Source organism: Falco biarmicus, chromosome 17 (assembly GCF_023638135.1).
Source record: "Falco biarmicus isolate bFalBia1 chromosome 17, bFalBia1.pri, whole genome shotgun sequence".
NCBI classification, from domain to species: domain Eukaryota; kingdom Metazoa; phylum Chordata; class Aves; order Falconiformes; family Falconidae; genus Falco; species Falco biarmicus.
The window spans coordinates 5,047,295-5,063,821 of NC_079304.1; the positions used below are offsets into that span (position 1 = coordinate 5,047,295).

At 69.1% G+C, this 16,527-nt stretch overlaps 3 protein-coding genes across 4 annotated transcripts; 2 read left to right on the forward strand and 1 right to left on the reverse strand.

The window, feature by feature from the left end:
* The first annotated feature begins 33 nt into the window (after positions 1-33).
* On the forward strand, positions 34-2,846 carry PNPO (pyridoxamine 5'-phosphate oxidase). Its single transcript, XM_056362333.1, has 7 exons — positions 34-176; positions 837-961; positions 1,055-1,154; positions 1,348-1,401; positions 1,684-1,812; positions 1,914-1,984; positions 2,058-2,846. Exons 1-7 carry the CDS (start codon positions 132-134, stop codon positions 2,221-2,223), a joined length of 690 nt encoding a protein of 229 aa, XP_056218308.1. The 5' UTR covers positions 34-131; the 3' UTR covers positions 2,224-2,846.
* Positions 2,847-3,856: 1,010 nt separating this feature from the next.
* On the reverse strand, positions 3,857-6,240 carry PRR15L (proline rich 15 like). 2 transcript variants are annotated; one of them, XM_056362342.1, is made up of 2 exons: positions 6,053-6,240; positions 3,857-4,976 (listed from the first exon to the last, which is right to left on the reverse strand). In XM_056362342.1, the coding sequence occupies exon 2, from the start codon at positions 4,962-4,964 to the stop codon at positions 4,650-4,652; it is 315 nt and encodes a 104-aa protein (XP_056218317.1). In that variant the 5' UTR covers positions 4,965-4,976; positions 6,053-6,240; the 3' UTR covers positions 3,857-4,649. The 2 variants fall into 2 exon arrangements, with proteins under 2 accessions (XP_056218317.1, XP_056218318.1); XM_056362343.1 differs by having other exon boundaries at positions 6,132-6,221.
* A 1,127-nt stretch (positions 6,241-7,367) lies between these two features.
* Positions 7,368-11,639, forward strand: CDK5RAP3 (CDK5 regulatory subunit associated protein 3). Its single transcript, XM_056362669.1, has 14 exons — positions 7,368-7,436; positions 7,554-7,611; positions 8,042-8,173; positions 8,410-8,510; positions 8,593-8,641; positions 8,887-9,065; positions 9,357-9,493; positions 9,673-9,817; positions 9,948-10,064; positions 10,158-10,233; positions 10,522-10,610; positions 10,774-10,979; positions 11,151-11,322; positions 11,425-11,639. The coding sequence occupies exons 1-14, from the start codon at positions 7,431-7,433 to the stop codon at positions 11,488-11,490; spliced, it is 1,533 nt and encodes a 510-aa protein (XP_056218644.1). The 5' UTR covers positions 7,368-7,430; the 3' UTR covers positions 11,491-11,639.
* Positions 11,640-16,527: the final 4,888 nt, after the last annotated feature.

Here is a 16,527-nt window from a genome sequence, read left to right on the forward strand (position 1 = left end):
TGGGCGCGCTTAGCCGCTTCCTATTGGCTGTCTGGTGGGGGCGGGCCCGACGTGGACCCCGCCCCGCGGGGGCGGGGCTGCGCTACGCTGCGCGGTTGGGTCCCGCCGGGTGCCCGTCGGCCGCGGCCGGGATGGACCTGGGCCCGCTGCGGAGCCCCTACCGGGGGGACGCGGAGGTGGGGACAGGGGCGCCGGGGGGGGGGGCCGGCCGGCTGGCTGGCTGGCTCCTGGGGGCGAGTGGGGGCGAGTGGGGGCACGGGGCCCGCGGCCTGGCTGCGTTCTGGGGCACCCGGCTGTCCCAAGGCCCAGGGTGACACCCCGCCCCCCCCGGGCTGTCCCCAAGGCCCGGCGTGACCCCCCAGACTGTCCCCAAGGCCTGGGGTGACCCCCTAGGCCGTCCCTAAGGCCCAGGGTGACCCTTCCCTCAGGCTGTCCCCAGGGTCCGGGGTGACCCCCCCAGGCTGTCCCCGAGGCCTGAGTGACCCTCCCCACCCCATACTGCTATTGACCCTGGAACCAGGGTGACACCCCTCCTGCCAGTTGTGCCTTGGGAATTGGGGTGAGGTCACCCAGGCTGTCCCCAAGGCCTGAGGGATCCCCCCGCGCACGCTGCTAGTGACCTGGAACCAAGGTGGCTCCCCTCAAGCTGTCCCCAAGACCTGGGGTGACACCCCCCCTCCTTGCATTGCTGCACCCCTGGGGCTGGGGCCACCCCGTCCCCTGCACTGCCTGTGCCCTTGAGGCTGGTGTGACGCCCCCCCAGCCCAGTGCTGGCTGTGTCCCCAAAGGCCAAGTTGCCCCCCGCCCCCATTTCAGTGTCCCCCCCATGTCCCCAGGCCTTCGAAGAGCAGCACCTGACCTCCCGTGACCCCATCCAGCAGTTCCAAGCGTGGTTCGAGGAGGCCGTGGGCTGCCCAGCCGTCGGAGAGGCGAACGCCATGTGCTTGGCCACCTGCACCAGGTGAGGCTGGGGGGGGGGCACCGTGGGGACAGTGGGGGTCCCCTAGCTGCTGCAGGGGGGACATGTCGTCACCTGCCCTCTCACCCCCGGCAGGGACGGGAGGCCCTCGGCCCGCATGGTGCTGCTGAAGGGCTTTGGGCAGGATGGCTTCCGCTTCTTCACCAACCACGAGAGCCGTAAGGGGAAGGAGCTGGTGAGGGCTGCGGCCACGCTGGGGCTGGCGGGGGCTCTGGGAGGGCATCCCCAGCAGGGGGGCGGCTTCCCAGCCCCTTGGCACCAGGGCTGGGGCCTTTGGAGAAGCAAAGCAGCTGGGGTTTGGGTCGAGGCTGTGCCGGGAGCGATGCTGGTCAGCTGACAGTCTCGTCTCTCCCCTCTCTGCATCCCAGGACGCCAACCCCTTCGCTGCGCTCGTCTTCTACTGGGAGCCCCTCAACCGGCAGGTGAGTCGTGGTCCCCTGGGGTTGGGGAGGGGGGCTGGGGGGGGGCAGAGATGGCCCCTTGGTAAGGTGCCAGGCAGCGGGGGCTCCCCGCTTCAGGGTGCAGTGCTGGGAGTGACATATTTGGCTGGGGGTCACACTCAGATGGGTCCAGCCCCCCAGGGATGAGGTGTGATGGGGGGTGCCCATATTTTGGGGGGAAACTCAGGGGATGGGGTGGTCCCTTGGCTGGGAGCCCACTCGGCCCCTTCAGCACCGGAGCCCAGCTGACAGTGCCTGGCACAGGTACGGATCGAGGGCTCGGTGAAGCGGCTGCCGGAGGAGGAATCCGAGCGGTACTTCCACTCCCGCCCCAAGAGCAGCCAGATCGGGGCTGTGGTCAGCCGGCAGAGCACCGTCATTCCGGACAGGGAGGTGAGCGGCCATCCCCTCCCCAGCAGCAGCACCCAGAGGGGCCGGGAGAGCCGGGGCTGCCCTGGCTGCCCTCGTGTTTACCGCCTTCCCCATCCCCACAGTATTTAAGGAAGAAGAATGCGGAGCTGGAGGAACGGTACAGGGAGATGCTGGTGCCGAAGCCAGCGTACTGGTGAGTCGTGGGGGCTGTGGGCAGGGTGCTGCCTGCCAGGGGGCCCCCCTAAAGCCCCCTGTTTCTCTGCCAGGGGGGGCTACATCCTGTATCCAGAGGTCATGGAGTTCTGGCAGGGCCAAACCAACCGCCTGCACGACCGCATCGTCTTCCGACGCCTGCGGGATGGCTCGGCCCCCCTGGGAGACATGACGCACCAGGGAGAGGGCGATTGGGTCTTCGAGCGCTTCTCCCCATGAGGCCACCGGTGCCTCTGGCCGCGTTCAGCCGATCGGGAGCATCACCTGTGCCAAAGCTGCCCGCCTGTCCCCTGCCGTGCCCTGGGGAATGGGGCTGGCCTCACTCTGCCCTACCCCGGGAAGCGTGTGCTGAGCTCTGGGGTGCTGGTGGGGGGCTCCGGTCCAGCCCCGGTGACGCTCATCTCCTTGTGCCTCTCCCTGGGGTGGGCGAGAGCCGCAGGTGGGTCCCCAGGACCCGCTGCTTCCCCCCACCAGCCTGCAGGGAGCAACTGCTCCTAGTGCCACTGGTGGTTAATTAATCGTGTTAATGATTGTGGAGGGACCAAGTAAAAACCCGGTGTACCCCCTGCCCGTGTCCTGCCGCTGCCACCGCTCATGCCTCATGTTTTAGCTAGAACCGTGCAGCGTACTCAGTCTGTGCAATAACTTATTTAATTACAGCTCTATTGTCACCAGTGTTCGTGGCCGGCTGCGTTGCCACCAGCGCACCCCATCTCCCCAGGACCGTGGGACCCCCACCCTCAGCCTGTGTGTTCAGGGGGAGCTGGGCTGGCGCTGCTTCCAGTCCCCCCGCCCCAGCTGCCTGTCTGAGCTTCGAAAAAATAAATCCCGATCGGCACAGAGCCGTGCAGTGGGTTTGGGTTAATATTTACCCACGCGGGGCTGGGCCACGCTCTCCGGCAGACGGAGCTCGTTGCAGCCAGGGATCCCGGCGCACGGACTGGGGCAGAGGGTGCTGGCAGCCCTCCCTGCCCTGGGCCTCGTCCCAGTGAGACCCCTGGCCATCATAACCTTCACCCCCCGGCTCCGTGTTTGCTCTCCCAGTCGCTGCCTTGCAGGGTGGGATCGTACCCTGGGTCTTTGCCGTGGCTGGGGGTCCCCCGGTGGGCTCCTGACCATGCCATGCTGGTAGGGGACAGTGGGGGGGGGGCGGGATGGGGGGAGCCAGATGAGGTGGCTGTGGGGCTGTCACACACCTTGTGTCACTGGCGCAGACTCACTCGGTGGCCTTGGTCCCTCCCAGCTGGCTCATCCCTCAGGGACGGTGCCACGGTGGGGCAGGAGGGGATGGCTGGGGTGGCTTCTAGTGTCACCTCGAGGTGGCAGCTTGATGTCCCAGGGAGGGGCTGGGGGCTTCGCTGGGGCTGGCAGCACAGCCAGGTCTCCCACCACCCATCTCGGTGTGTGGCTGGAGCCCAGGTACCACCGTGACGGGCGTAAATGAGCCGCTTGGCCCCGGCGGCGGCGCGCTCTTGGCTCTCCTCCTGCCGGTTCCCCGCTCCGCTCCCGGGCAGGATCCCGGGACAAAGAGCAGCCTGTGAGCCGGCGGGCGCGGGCAGAGCAAACAGAGGGGGGGGGGCGGCGGGGGCCCTGGCGCAGGGGTTGTGCCGGGGGTGGGGGGGTTGGACTCTGGCGCTTGGCACCCTCCGGCCGCTGTGATAGCGGGGAAGCTGCGCGGGGAGGGCACCCGGGCTGGCCCCCACCGTGACGGCCACCCCCTGTGTCCCCCCCCCACCCCGCGGGGTCGGGGATCGCCGGAGCTGGCACGGCTCCCCAGCGCGGTCCCTGTGACTCTGCCGGGCTGGGGCTGGGGGGTCCGCCGAGCTCCCCCTGCCCGCGCCCCTGAGCTGCCTTTGCGTCCAGACCTGGTTTATTAACAACAGTTAATTACCAGCAGTTGCCAGAGCTGGCAGAGGGCTCAGCTTCCAGCCACCCCCACAAACGCCGGGGCTGCGAGCTGGCCCTGGCACCGCGTGCCGTGGTCGGCTCCCACCGTTCCGGGAGCGATTCCTGGATGCGAGTGGGAAAACGGCTCCTCCCGGGAAGCCCGGAGGGTTCCACAGCCCTCATGGAGGCAGCTGGGGGAGGGGGGTGGGTGGGTGTCGTTCCCCTGGAGCAGGGAGGTGTCATGTCCCCTGGTGTGGGGGTGGCTGCTGGCATGGACGTGGTGGTGGTGGCTCTGCCCGCGGCCACGCGGCCCCTTGGGAGACGAGCTGGGGGTCCCCAGGACTTGCCCAGGCAGGAAGGGATCAGGATGGGGATCGGGAAGGGGGAAGGGGATCGGGGCTGTCGCGCTTGGGGCAGAGCTGGGTGAATGATTGGCTCTGGTGGTCCACAGCAAGCGACCAAGTGATGAGCATCCTCATCCCAGTATGAACCAGTCAGCCACGGGGGGCCCCCCATGCCCGCAGGGGGCTGGGAGGGATGGGCAGTGCCTGGCTCTGCTCCCTAGTTCCCCCAGTTCCCCCCGGGGTGCCGCCAGCACGGGGGCTGCAATTCAGCAGGCTCCATGCTTCTCCCTTGGAGAAACTCCGGTCCAAGTCCTGTCCCCCTCCAAAGCCTCGCGGTCCTGTGTCCCCGGGAGGGACAGAGCCTGGGCAGCCGGGGGTGGCAGCCGGAGGGTGACAAGGTGACAGCCAGATGGGTCATTTCTCCTCCCGCTCTCCAGCAGCACAGAGGTTGGGGTGCTCAGCCAGCGTCGCCCGCACTTTCTTCTTCTCCTTGAAGCGCCCCGAGTTGGAGACCTTGACGTGTTTGCCCTTGCTGCTCTTGTCCACGAGCTTCTCCAGGCGGGCGGCGAAGCCAGGGGCCCCCTCCTCAGCCGGCCCTTCCCGCGTCCCACCGGTGGCGGTGGTGGCGGTGGCGGCAGCGTGGCTGTCGGGGCTCTCGTACAGCACCGTGGGCACCGACTGGCGCTTCCGCAGGAAGGTCAGCTTCCACCAGCCGTGGCTGTCGGCCATCGCCACCAGCCCCTGCAAGGGACATGGGGGTCGTAATCCCCGTGGATTTAGCCCTGCTGTCCCGGGGCTGACGGGGATGGACAAGGGACACGGGCTGCTGCTCTGGCAGCGTTGGCGGGGAGCCCGGTGCCGTGTTTGCCAAAGGCGGCTCTGGCACTCTCCCACCATCTCGGCCGGGATGCTTGTGGTGGGGGGAGGGGGGCATGTGTGGGGCTGGGGCGGGGGGCCCCAGGGCAGGAGGACCCCCCAGGTAGCAGGAGGGGATGTTGGGGTGACCTGGGCACTGTGGAGCCCCGGGGAAGGGCTGCTGGCACCACCGGGAGCTGCTGTATCAGCCATGTGTAGCGGGGCAGGGAGGCAGCCCAGTAAGCAAACAGGAACAGGAACTGGGAGCAGGTGGGAGCTGGGGAGGTGCCGGGGTCCCTGCCGGGGGGTCACCACCTGCTGCACCCCGGTTCTCCTCTCGCCCAGCCCCGCCTGGGGAGGGGGCATTGCTGGGGCCTTGGCCACGCTGGGAAGGCTCCGGCGATCCTGGAGGGCTCCGGTGCGGAGCGTGGCTGCGGGGCAGGACCGGGAAGGCAGCTCCGGAGCGGAGGAGCCAAACGCTTCCCTGGAAGCGGGTGGGTGGGGAGGGGTCCCAGTGCCCTATCCTGGGGGCCAGCGTGGCTCTGAGCCCCCCCAGCACTGGGCCATGACAGACCCCTGCCCAGCTGCTCCCGGGTGGTGCCTCCGGCATCGCTTCCAGGTGCTGGGGCAGGGGGACAAGGACACCGGGGGGGTCCCAGCGCCCCATCCCAGGGGCCAGCACAGCTCCGAGCCCCCCCAGCACTGGGCCGTGACGGACCCCTGCCCAGCTGCCCGTGGGTGGTGCCTTCAGCATTGCTTTGAGGGGGACAGGGACACCAAGCCTGGGGCCACCACCCCAGGGACAACGCTGGTGGCCCCCCAGGCTGGTTTGCTGTGTCCCCCCACATCACCGTGCCCCCCCGCCCCCTCCTCAGGCCAGAGCCGGGTGGGACCCATCACCAAATGGGGCTGGCGGGGGGGGGTGTCCACATCCCACTCCCCACCCTGGGCACCCCGGGTACCTGCACCTCCCACGCCTCCGCTGTGGCCGCCCGGCCCGGGGGTCCCGGGGGTTGGGGTCTGCGGGCAGGTGCCGTTTACCTGCCGCTGCCCCGGTGGCTCCCGGTCAAGGTGAACCCGGCACCGGCCGCCTCCCGCCGGGGGCCGGGCCGGGTCCGTGAATATTCATGACGGGGAACCGGGGCTGAGCCCGGCGGGGCAGCTCGGGACACCGGTGGGCGCTGCCTCTGCCCCGGCCCCGCGGGGGAGGGGGGGCTCCGGGGCTGGGTCCGGGGGGACAGGGGCGGGGGGCGAGGGCAGGGGCGGCAGGGGCGGGGGAGGCAGGGTCGCAGCTGCCCCCCCTGCCCATGGGGACCCGCCTGTCCCCGCACTGTCCCCGCTCCCCCCCCCGGCGGTGCCCCCAGGGTCGCAGCCGGGCAGCCGCCCCCTCCCGGCGAGGACACGACTCGGGGGACACGCGGGACACGCGCCCCCCGGTGACACACTGGGTGGCACCCAGGGGTGTCCCACCCCCCCCCGCCACGATGGCCCCTGGGGTGACGGAACCAGCGGCTCTCCCGCGGTGGGTCCCCGAAGGATCTGGGATCTGTTCTGGGCTCCCCATGGGCTCCCCGAGATCCTCTCTGCAGTGGGTGGGGATCCCAGGGGGGGGCCTGGCTCCGTGCTTGGGCACCCAGCGGCCCCCGACAGATCTCGAATCCTCGCTGGGGCAGCTGGGGGTCACAGGGGGATCCTGGTTCCGTGTTGGGGCACCCAGCTGTCCCCGAGGGATCTGGGATCTGCTCTGGGGGCAGCTGGGGATCCCTGAAGGAGCCGGGATCCCCTCTGCAGAGGGTGGGGATACCAGGGGGGTCCTGGCTTTGTGCTGGGGTACCCAGCGGTTCCTGAGGGATCTGGGATCTGCTCTGGGGGCAGCTGGGGATCCCTGAGAGATCTGGGATCTGCTTGGGGGCCTCCCAGGGATCCCTGAGGGACATGGGATCCCCCCCGGGGCGGCTAGGGAGCCCCGTGGGATCCCGGTCCCGTGTTGGGGCATCCACGATGCCCGTGGACTTCGGATCTGCCCTGGGGCTCCCAAGGGATCCGCCCCGGGAATCCGCTGCACTGCGCGTGCGTCTCCTGGTCCCTCCCTCGGTCCGTTCCGATTGGCCGGCGGTGTCTCCGCCCCCCGCCTCCTCTCAGCCAACCGGAACGGTGGCACGTGGCGCAGTCGCCCTGCCTCTTCTATCTGATTGGTCGCGGGGGCGGGACCTTTTGGCCTACTCGCGTTTTGATTGGTTAAGGTGCGGAGGCCGTGCCCGGGGATTGGCTGGGCGGGGGCAGCGCGGGGAGAGGCGGGGGAAAGCGGAAGCGGCGCCGTGGCGGCGGGCGGCGGGCGGCATGCAGGTGGGGGGCCGGGCCGGGGCCACGGCCCAGGCCGCGGGGACAGGCCGGGCCCGAGCGCTGGAGCAGGGGGGGCCCCGGCCGGGCTCCGCCAGGCCCCGACGCCCCTCGCCCCCGCAGGTCCCTCCCCAGGACTACCAGAACGTGCCCATCGACATCCAGACCGGCAAGCTCCTGGGTACGGCACCCCTGGCCCGGCCCCCCCGTGCCCGAGCCCCCCAGGGGGTTTCGGGGGACTCTCCGGCGGGCGGGAGCCTGGTGGCACCGGTCACTCGTGTCCTTCCTCCCCGGGAGGGGCTGTCACCCTGCCGCGGGACAGCTGGTGGCCCCAGCGCCCCACCTCCGTGTCCTGTTGGGTTGTCCCAGCCGGGGCAGCAGCAGGGTGACCCCCCCGTCCCCCCTTTTCCATCCAGCCCTTCCCACACCCGGGGACGGAGCTGGGACTTTACCCCAGCATTTGGTCCAGGCCCTGCTTGGTGGGGAGGGGTCTGCCAGGGCCTCGGCCTCCATCTGGCATCACAGGGCAGCCAGGGGGTGACCCCCTGTTGTGAGCCCCCCAGGCTCCCTCTCCCAGCTGACCCCCTGTCCCCATCTCCCCCACCTGGCAGACTGGCTGGTGGACAGGAGACACTGTAACCTGAAATGGCAGAGCCGGGTGCTGGCCGTCCGCGAGAAGATCAACACAGCCATGCAGGACATGCCGGAGAACGAGGAGATAAAGCAGCTGCTGGCGGGGGGCTGTGAGTAGAGCTGGGGGTCAGGGTGCCTGGCAGAGCTGGGACATGGGCAGCCGGGGTGGGTGTCCCACCGGGAGCCTCTTCCAAGGGTTTGCTTACAGCAGCCTCCCCCCAGCCAAGGGGGAGACGGGGGGTCTGTGGTGTGGCCCGCGCTGAGACCTGCGCTCCCTGGGCTGTGCTGGGGGAGGGGGTGGCACCCGGCAGACATCCCGGTGACTGCATCCCTCCCTGCAACACAGCCCTGCACTACTTCCACTGCCTGAGGATCGTGGAGATCCTCAAGGGTACTGAGGCTTCCACCAAGAACCTCTTTGGACGCTACTCATCCCAGCGCATGAAGGTGAGCGTGGGGCTGGGGGTGTGTGGCCGACAGCGGCTGGCGTGTTCGCAGCCCCCCCTCCCCTCAGCTTCCTTCTCCCTAGGACTGGCAGGAGATTGTGTCCCTCTACGAGAAGGAGAACACCTACCTGGGTAAGGCAGCTCTGGCTGTGGGCAGGCTCCGGAGAGCCCCTGGGGGGTGGCAGTGGGTGGCCTTCCATCTCCAAACTTGGATGAGGGTGGGGTGAGCTGGGAAAGGGGCAGGATGGGATGGGCTGCCAAGTCCCACTGGGCTGAGGGCCCTGAGCTGGCTCTGCTGCCCAGCTGGGAAAGCCGCTGAGGTGACGGGGGGGGGCACCCTGAGGGCCTCTCAACACCCCTCCTTACCCCCCCTGCAGCCGAGCTCGCCAGCCTCCTGGTGCGCAGCATCAGCTACGAGATCCCCTCGCTGAGGAAGCAGATCAGCCGGTGCCAGCAGGCCCAGCAGGACTTCGCCCGCCGTGAGGAGGAGTGTCAGCTGGGGGCGGCTGAGCTGCGGGAGCGGTTCTTCGCCGCCTGCAAGCAGTACGGTATCACCGTGAGTCCCTGCGGCTGGCCCCGTGGCGGAGGGGGTCCTGCTGTGCCACCTCCCTCCCCAAAGCAGCCTCCAGCCACCAACATCTGGCCTCAGCAGGGCTCAGGTGTGGTCCCAGAGGACGTCCTCGATGTGCCACCTTACCTACGGGACGAGCTCGGGGCCGTAGGGTGACCCCACGGCCTCCCGTCCCCATCCTGCCCACATCTAGCTCTGCAAGCAGAGGGTGAAGCCGCCCGGGGGTGCTTTGGCTGCCTGTCTCCCCTCCCTGACACATCCCTGCTTTGTCCCCAGGGTGACAACGTGCGCCAGGAGCTGCTGGCCTTGGTGAAGGACCTGCCATCGCTGCTGTCCGAGATCGGGGCGGGAGCCAGCACGCTCTCCGAGGCCATCGAGCTGTACCAGGCCTGCGTGGAGTTTGTGTGTGAGAGGTGGGTTTGGGGGCAATGGGGACAGACCCTCCCATCTCCTGCCCCCACGTGTGGGGACAGTGGGTTGGCGTGGTGGCTGCGCCCAGGCTGGGCTCTCCCACGGGGACCCTGGTGGGGTTGGGGGTGCTGGGGTGTCCCCATCCTGTCCCTGGCACCGATGTCTCCGTGGTGGCTGCCAGCTCCACAGAGGTGGTGGTGCCCCTGCTGCGGCATGTGGGGAGGAGAGGCAACACGACCGTCTACGAGTGGAGGACGGGGCTCCAGCCCCTGCGGGTGGAGCGGCCGGAGGTGGAAGAGGTGCCGGAGCAGCCAAAGGAGGACACGGTATGTCCGAGGCAGCGGGTGCTGAGCTGTGGTGCTGGGGAGAGCCCTGCCGGCTCTGCTGCGTGTCCTTTAGGGCTCGTCTGCTTGCCCCCGGGGATTTCAGGGGGGTCTGTTGTCCTGCTCCTCACAGATCGACTGGGGAGACTTCATGCTGGAGCCCACCAGGGCGGATGAGGGTGCTGCTGCCAATGGGGGAGCCCAGGGTGAAGAGATCGACTGGGGAATCACACTGGAGCCCAGTCCCCAGGTAGGTGACCCCTGGCTGTGCTGTCCTGGCCGGGCTGGGGACCTGGGGGGTTCTCGGGCACCTCTGTCTCACCGGGTGCCCTTTCTCCTGCAGCAGGATGATGGCATTGACTGGGGAGGTGGTGAAAGCCAGGAGGTGCAGATCACGGTGATGGAGGCTGGCACTGAGGGTGAGCGTGGCTGCAGAGGGACATGGGGGTCCTGATGGGTGGCAGGGAGCACCCACCCTGTCTGCAGTGACCCTGGGCACCCTGGCTGTGCACAAAGGGGACAGAGCAGAAGGCAGCGCATTGCTGGGCAGGCGCTGTTGGGTGCTGGGTGGGCTGGAGCAGGGCCCTTCACCCCACTAAACAGTGCTATGGGGTGATGCTGAGCATCCTGTACGGGACAAATCGGGGGTGGGGGGCGTGACCCTGGTGTCTGAGCCAATGGAGGTCCCTGCCCCGCTCATCCCCCAGTGCCTGAGGGGGTTGCCTGCGGCTCTGACGCGCTGACACTCCTGGAAAACACCGAGACCCGGAGCCAGTTCATCGATGAGCTGATGGAGGTGGGCACGAGGAGCGGACGGAGGGGTGGGCACGAGGAGCGGACGGAGGGGTGGGCACGAGGAGCGGACGGAGGTGGGTACCACACAGCTGGAGCCGGGGCAGGGGCAGCCCCACCGCAGCAGGGCTGGCAGCACCAGCGTGTCCCCTGCCCTGTCCCCGCAGCTGGAGCTGTTCCTGTCCCAGCGCCTGGTGGAGATGGAGGAGGAGGCTGACATCGTCTCCATGAGCCAGTTCCAGCTGGCCCCCGCCGTGCTGCAGGGCCAGAGCAGCGCCCGTGTGGGCTCCCTGCTGGCCACCACGCGGGCCCTGCTGGGCCAGCTCTGCACCCGCAGCATGCAGCACCTCTTCATCATCCTCGCCTCCCCCAGGTCCTCAGGGGGGCAGAAAAACCTGGGGGTCAGGGCTGGGCTGGGGGCGGGGGGGGGGGGGGGGGGGGGGGAGACCCTGGGGCTCTGCGGGCACGCGGAGCAGGAGGTGGAGGTGTCCTGGGGTGGGGGGTGGCCGTGGGGGTGACGGGGGTCCTGGCGCTCCCCGTGCAGGTACGTGGACCGTGTGAGCGAGCTGCTGCGGCGGAGGCTGAGGCAGGCGGAGCTGCTGCTGGCCAAGGCGGCGGCCATGAGGCAGAAGCAGCGGGAGGCCCTGGCGGAGCAGGGTGCCCTGGAGCCCCAGCTCGACCGTCTGCTGGAGAAGACCAAGGAGCTGCAGAAGCTGGTGAGGGAGGGAGCTGGACCCCACCGGGATGCTGCAGGCCCCCCCCCCCCCCGCCCCTTCCTCCCCGCGCCCCCCCCTGACCCCCCGGGTTCTGTCTTGCAGATCGAAGCAGACATCTCCAAGCGCTACAGCGGGCGGCCGGTGAACCTGATGGGGGTCTCTCTGTGAGCTCCCCCAAGCCCAGCACCCACCAAGAGGGGCAGGGTGGGGTCCTGCTGCCCAGACCCCCCCAATTCACAGCCCTGAGGTGCTGGTAATGTGGCCACGGGGTCTCTGTGGGGTGGATGTTGCTGAATAAAGCCAAAACCCTTCTCCCACCCATCAGTCTGGACTTTTTTTTTTGGGGGGGGGGAGCCCCTAAATCCCCAGCTCGGGGTTGATCCCCACGGTGTGGGCCCTGGGGTGGCCCCAGGGACACGGGAGCACCTTGTCCTTGGGGTGGCCCTTGTGGGGGGGCTCTCCCTGCCCCTGGGTAGAGCCGCCCCCCGGGGCTGACAGCCCTTGCTGGGGGGGGTGGGGGGGTGGGGGGTCGCGGGGGGGGTGGGCGATTCGATTTTAATTTCATAGCAGAGCAGTTGATTCATGGCTGGTTGTCGCCGCCGGTGACGCCTGTAATGACTTTCCATCACGATGAAAAGTGGAGTGACACCGCTCATTATTCCTGCCGCTCGTTATCGCCGCGCGGGGGGGCCCCCCGCCCCCGCCGGACAGTGAGCGATGGCCCCCATTAATCACCCCCCGCCCCCAGGCCCCGCCGCCCCCATCCCTTCCCATCAGCCAGCGGCAGGACAGAGCCATACTGGGCTGTACTGGGATATACTGGGGTGGGCATGATGGGCCTCCCTGCATCTCTTGGGAGGGGCCTGCCACACCCTTTGTACGTCATGCATTGGCCACACCCCCTGTTAAGCCATTGGTCCCTGTGCCTCTTGTCCCACCCCCTGCCACCTTGCAGTTGCTCGTTGGGCTGGCGCTGCTGTGGGTCTGCCCCACCCCCACCCCCCCACCCCCACCCCGCTAGGGCTGGGTGCGCTGCGGGGGCAGGAGGGTCCCCCAGTGGGTCCCACTGGGGCTGGGGAGGGGGTTGGGGGCAGCCCTGAGGCTCTGTCCCCAACGGGGGTGGGCGTGGGGCACAGGCATCTAGCCGTGGGGCTGGGGGTGCTCCTGCCCCATTGCGCTGGGGGGATCCCATTCCCCATGGGACCAGGATCCTGGACCAGCCAGCGCCTGAGCGAGGCGTGGGGCTGTGCGGGATCCTGTCCCCATCCCCGTCGTCCCCATCCCCGTCGTCCCCATCCCCATCGTCCCCATCCCCGTCATCCCCGTCCCCCCCGGCCATGGGGCCCTGGGCTGTTGGGGGGCAGACCCCCCAAGCTGCGTGGTGGGGATGTCCCAGCCCGGCTCCAGCTCTTGCCCCGCCAGCCCCCTGGCACAGCGTGCGGCTGCTGCTGTGCCACCGCCGCGGTGGTGACGCGGGTGAAGGTCGCTGAGAGCCAGCCTGGCTTCGGGGAGCCCCTCATTACCCCGCTAACAGTGATTAACGGGCAAATTAAACGGTGTCTGTAACTCCTTAATGCCTGGGAACGGAGCCAGCAACCGCGGATGGGCCCCCCCAAGGCTGGCGGGTGCTGGGGGGCCAGGGTGGTCCCCATCCTGCTAGGGCAGAGGGAGCTCAGCACCAGGTCTGGGGAGGGGGGAACCAGTGCAGCCATGGGGTCACCATTGCCATCGTCTCCATAGCGAGCGGTGGCGAAAGCATCTGGCACACGGGGGTCTCGGCCATAAAGCCCCCTTTATCTGCCCGCCCCACTGGAACTAACGCCCCCCCGCCGCGGGTCCCCAGCCCCTGACCCCTCCAGCCCCCTGGCCCTGCGGGTCACGGTGGCCTGGCTGGGGGCACTGCCCCTGCCGGGGGTCATGGCTGGCGGGGGGGGCGATGGCACCGTGGGGGCTTTAATGAGGAATTAAATGAGTCGGCAGCAGGGGGGAGGCCAGCGGTGCCCCCACCCCCACCCCTCTGCCCGGGTGCACCCACGGCCCCCCATGTGAGGGGCTTCGTTAGGGCAGCGGTGCAGGGTCTTAATTAATATGGCTGTCTTGGGGCCCTGTCCCCCCCCATCCCATCGTGCATGAAATATTGGCCAGCGCCGCCGATCGCTGTTCCCATTATCCCTGACATTACTGGGAGATAATGACGGAAAGATAAAACACCCCCTCCCAGCTGGCGGGGGGCAGCGCTGGGGGTGGGGGGACCAGCAGCAGCAGGCACTCAGGGGGGGTTCCAGCCCCCCCCATCCCTGCCTGCATCCCGCTGCCCGCAGGGTCTGCGTCCTGTGGGGATGGGGGGCCTGGGGGACATGCGGATGGCAGGGACCAGGGTAGGAGCCCCCCCAGAATACTGGGGTCCCCTGTGGGTCCCTGCCTGGCGCCCCCCCGAAGACTGGGTGACTGTCACCGGCTGGTGGGCTGCAGGAGGGGGGACCCCGGCCCGGGGGGGGCGCGGGGCTGGGTGTGCTTCCGCAACCAGCAGACAAAGGGACGAGGCGGGGATGGGGACAGGGACCCCCAGCCCCGTGGCTGTGTCACCCCCCTCCTTGGCTCTGGTGGGGACGGGGACCGGCTCTGCCTCCCCCGCGGTGGCTGGGGGGGGGGCCGGGCTGCTGCTCCATCTCACCTGCCAGGGAGGAATTTAATTACCAATTAAGGGGCCTTCCATCTGTTTGAGGCCTGCCTGAGCACTCGCGCTCCCCTTTAATTACATCGCTGACAGCCATTTCACTCAATTAGCTGCGAAGCCAGCAGAGAGCTGTGCAGGGGCACCAGCTGGGGGGCCAGCCTGCGCCCCCCTCCCCGGCCCCAGCCATCCCAGTGGCTGTCCCCGTGCCATCCGGACCCCGTGCCCCTGCCTGTCCCGTGCATCCATCCTTCTGGCTCTCCATCTATCCCTGCATCCTTTCCTGCATCCATCCCTCCATCTCTGCAACCCTCCGTCCCTCCCTGCATCCTTTCCTGCATCCCTCCCTGCATCCCTCTGTCCCTCCATCTATCCTTGCGTCCTTTCATGCATCCCTCCATCCCTGCATCCATCCCTCTGTCCCTCCCTCCACCCCTGCATCCTTTCCTGCATCCCTTTGTGCCTCCATCTCTCCCTGCATCCTTCTCCCCCCACCCCACCCCATGCAGGATGCTCTGCCCCCCCCTCCTCACCCCCTCCATCCCCTCCCAGCCAGTTTTTAGGGAGAAGACACCCACCCCAGGGTCTCGGGGTGGGGGGAGGCAGAGGGGCTGAGGCTGGCATCTACCCCCGCCCCCCTCCGAGCCCCCCTGCCTGCGCTCTCCTACAGGCAGACACTGCAGCTGCTTAACGGGCTCTAAATTTCCTCGTTAAAACAATCCCTAACGGGGCGACAGATGCCCCAGCGCAGCGGGGACGGATGGATCACCCGGGGGCTGGGGGCGACAGCTTCGTGCGGGGGGGGGGGAGGGCAGCGCTGGCCTGTAGCCCACCCGGAGCTGGTGGGGGGGTCCTGGGTGTATGGGGGCTCCTCCAGAGCCTTGGCAGGGGCTGGAAATGGAGAGAAGGGAAGAGCTGAGGTGCCGGAGAGGGGAAAATCCTCGTGGTTTCTTTTTGGGAAGCAATCTGGGCTGGGGGGGGGGCGTCCAAGTACAGCCACCCCACTGTCCAGCAGCACCTGCGATGAGCTGGGGGGGCTCAGCCAGGGGGTTTGGGGGATTCATCGTGCAGCCGAGCCCCCCAGCATGGCTTAGGGTGGGGGAGCTGCCCCCCCTGCCAGGGTCTGCAGCCCCCGGCCAGTCTCTGGGGGCTGCTTGGGCCCCCCAGCCCCAGAGAAGGGGGGTTCCCAGCCCCGCAGCCCCCTCGGTGAGGATGCTGTGGTGAGGCGGGTGCCCCTGGCCAGGTCATCCATCACCGCGACAGCCGGGGGAAAGGCGAGGAGGGGCCCCCTCCCTCAGCACCCCAACGCCTGCTGCCCCCCCGCCCCGGGGGCTGTTTTCCCTCCTCTTTCCTTTTCTCTTCCCTTCCTCCCCCCCGGCCGGGAGACAAAACCCGGCTGACAAGATGGAGGCCAGGCCATCAATCAAGGCGGCCGCTGGAACCACCTCTCCCCCCGTTAATGAATCCCCTTCCCGGCCGCCACCGCCGCAGCACCCCAGCACCCCAGCACGGTCACCCCGGCATGGTCACCCCCCCCCCCACGGTCACCCTGGCACGGTCACCCCCCACCATGGTCCCCCTGGCATGGTCACCCCCCAGAACGGTCACCCTGGCATGGTCACCCCCCAGAACGGTCACCCCGGCATGGTCACCCCGGCATGGTCACCCCCCCACCACGGTCCCCCTGGCATGGTTACCCCCCGCCATGGTCACCCCAGCACAGCCACCCCCCAGAACGGTCACCCTGGCATGGTCACCCCGGCATGGTCACCCCCCAGCACGGTCACCCCAGCACCGTGACCCCCGGCACAGCCAGCCCCCAGCCCCTGCACCCCCAGACATCACCATCATCTCCCCCATGGACGCGGGGTCCCCACTGGGGCAGGGATGGGACAATGGGGACAGAGTGACCCAAGTACAGGGTGACAGGGGCTGGGGGTGATGAGAGTTTGGGGGTCCCTGGGTTTGGGGGTTGCTGGGCTGGGGGGGTCACCGATGTTTGGGGGTCCCTGGGTTTGGGAGTTGCTGGGTTGGGGGGTGGCAGGGGTTTTGGGGTCCCTGAGTTTGAGGGTCACTGGGGTGGGGGTGGCAGTGGTTTGGGGGTCCCTGTGTTTGGGGGTCACTGGGTCAGGGGGTGCTGTGGGTCCAGGCTGGCAGGGACTGGGGGTGCAGCGTGGGGCTGGGGGGCTCTCAGCGGGGGTGGGGTGCGCAAGGTACTGTGGGCCAGGCCAGTGGGGTTGCGGGGCCGCAGCCCCCAGCCCCCCCCCCCCGAGAAACCCCTGGTCTGCTCAGCCCCCCGCACGGAGTGGCGGCCGGACCCCCCCGCCCCGCAGCCCCCGGGGGTGCAGCCCCTTTGTCCCCCGGCCTGCAGCCCCGCGGCGCCTTTGTCCCCGTGTCACCTGGGGGGCACCAGCTGTCAGGGACCGGGGCTGGGGGCCTTCGCGTCCCCCTCCCCCCCCCCCCCTCCCCCCTCCTCCTCCCCCCCTCCCCTTTGTTCTCTGCTCCTGCGCTGGGGGCTGCCGGGACGGGGA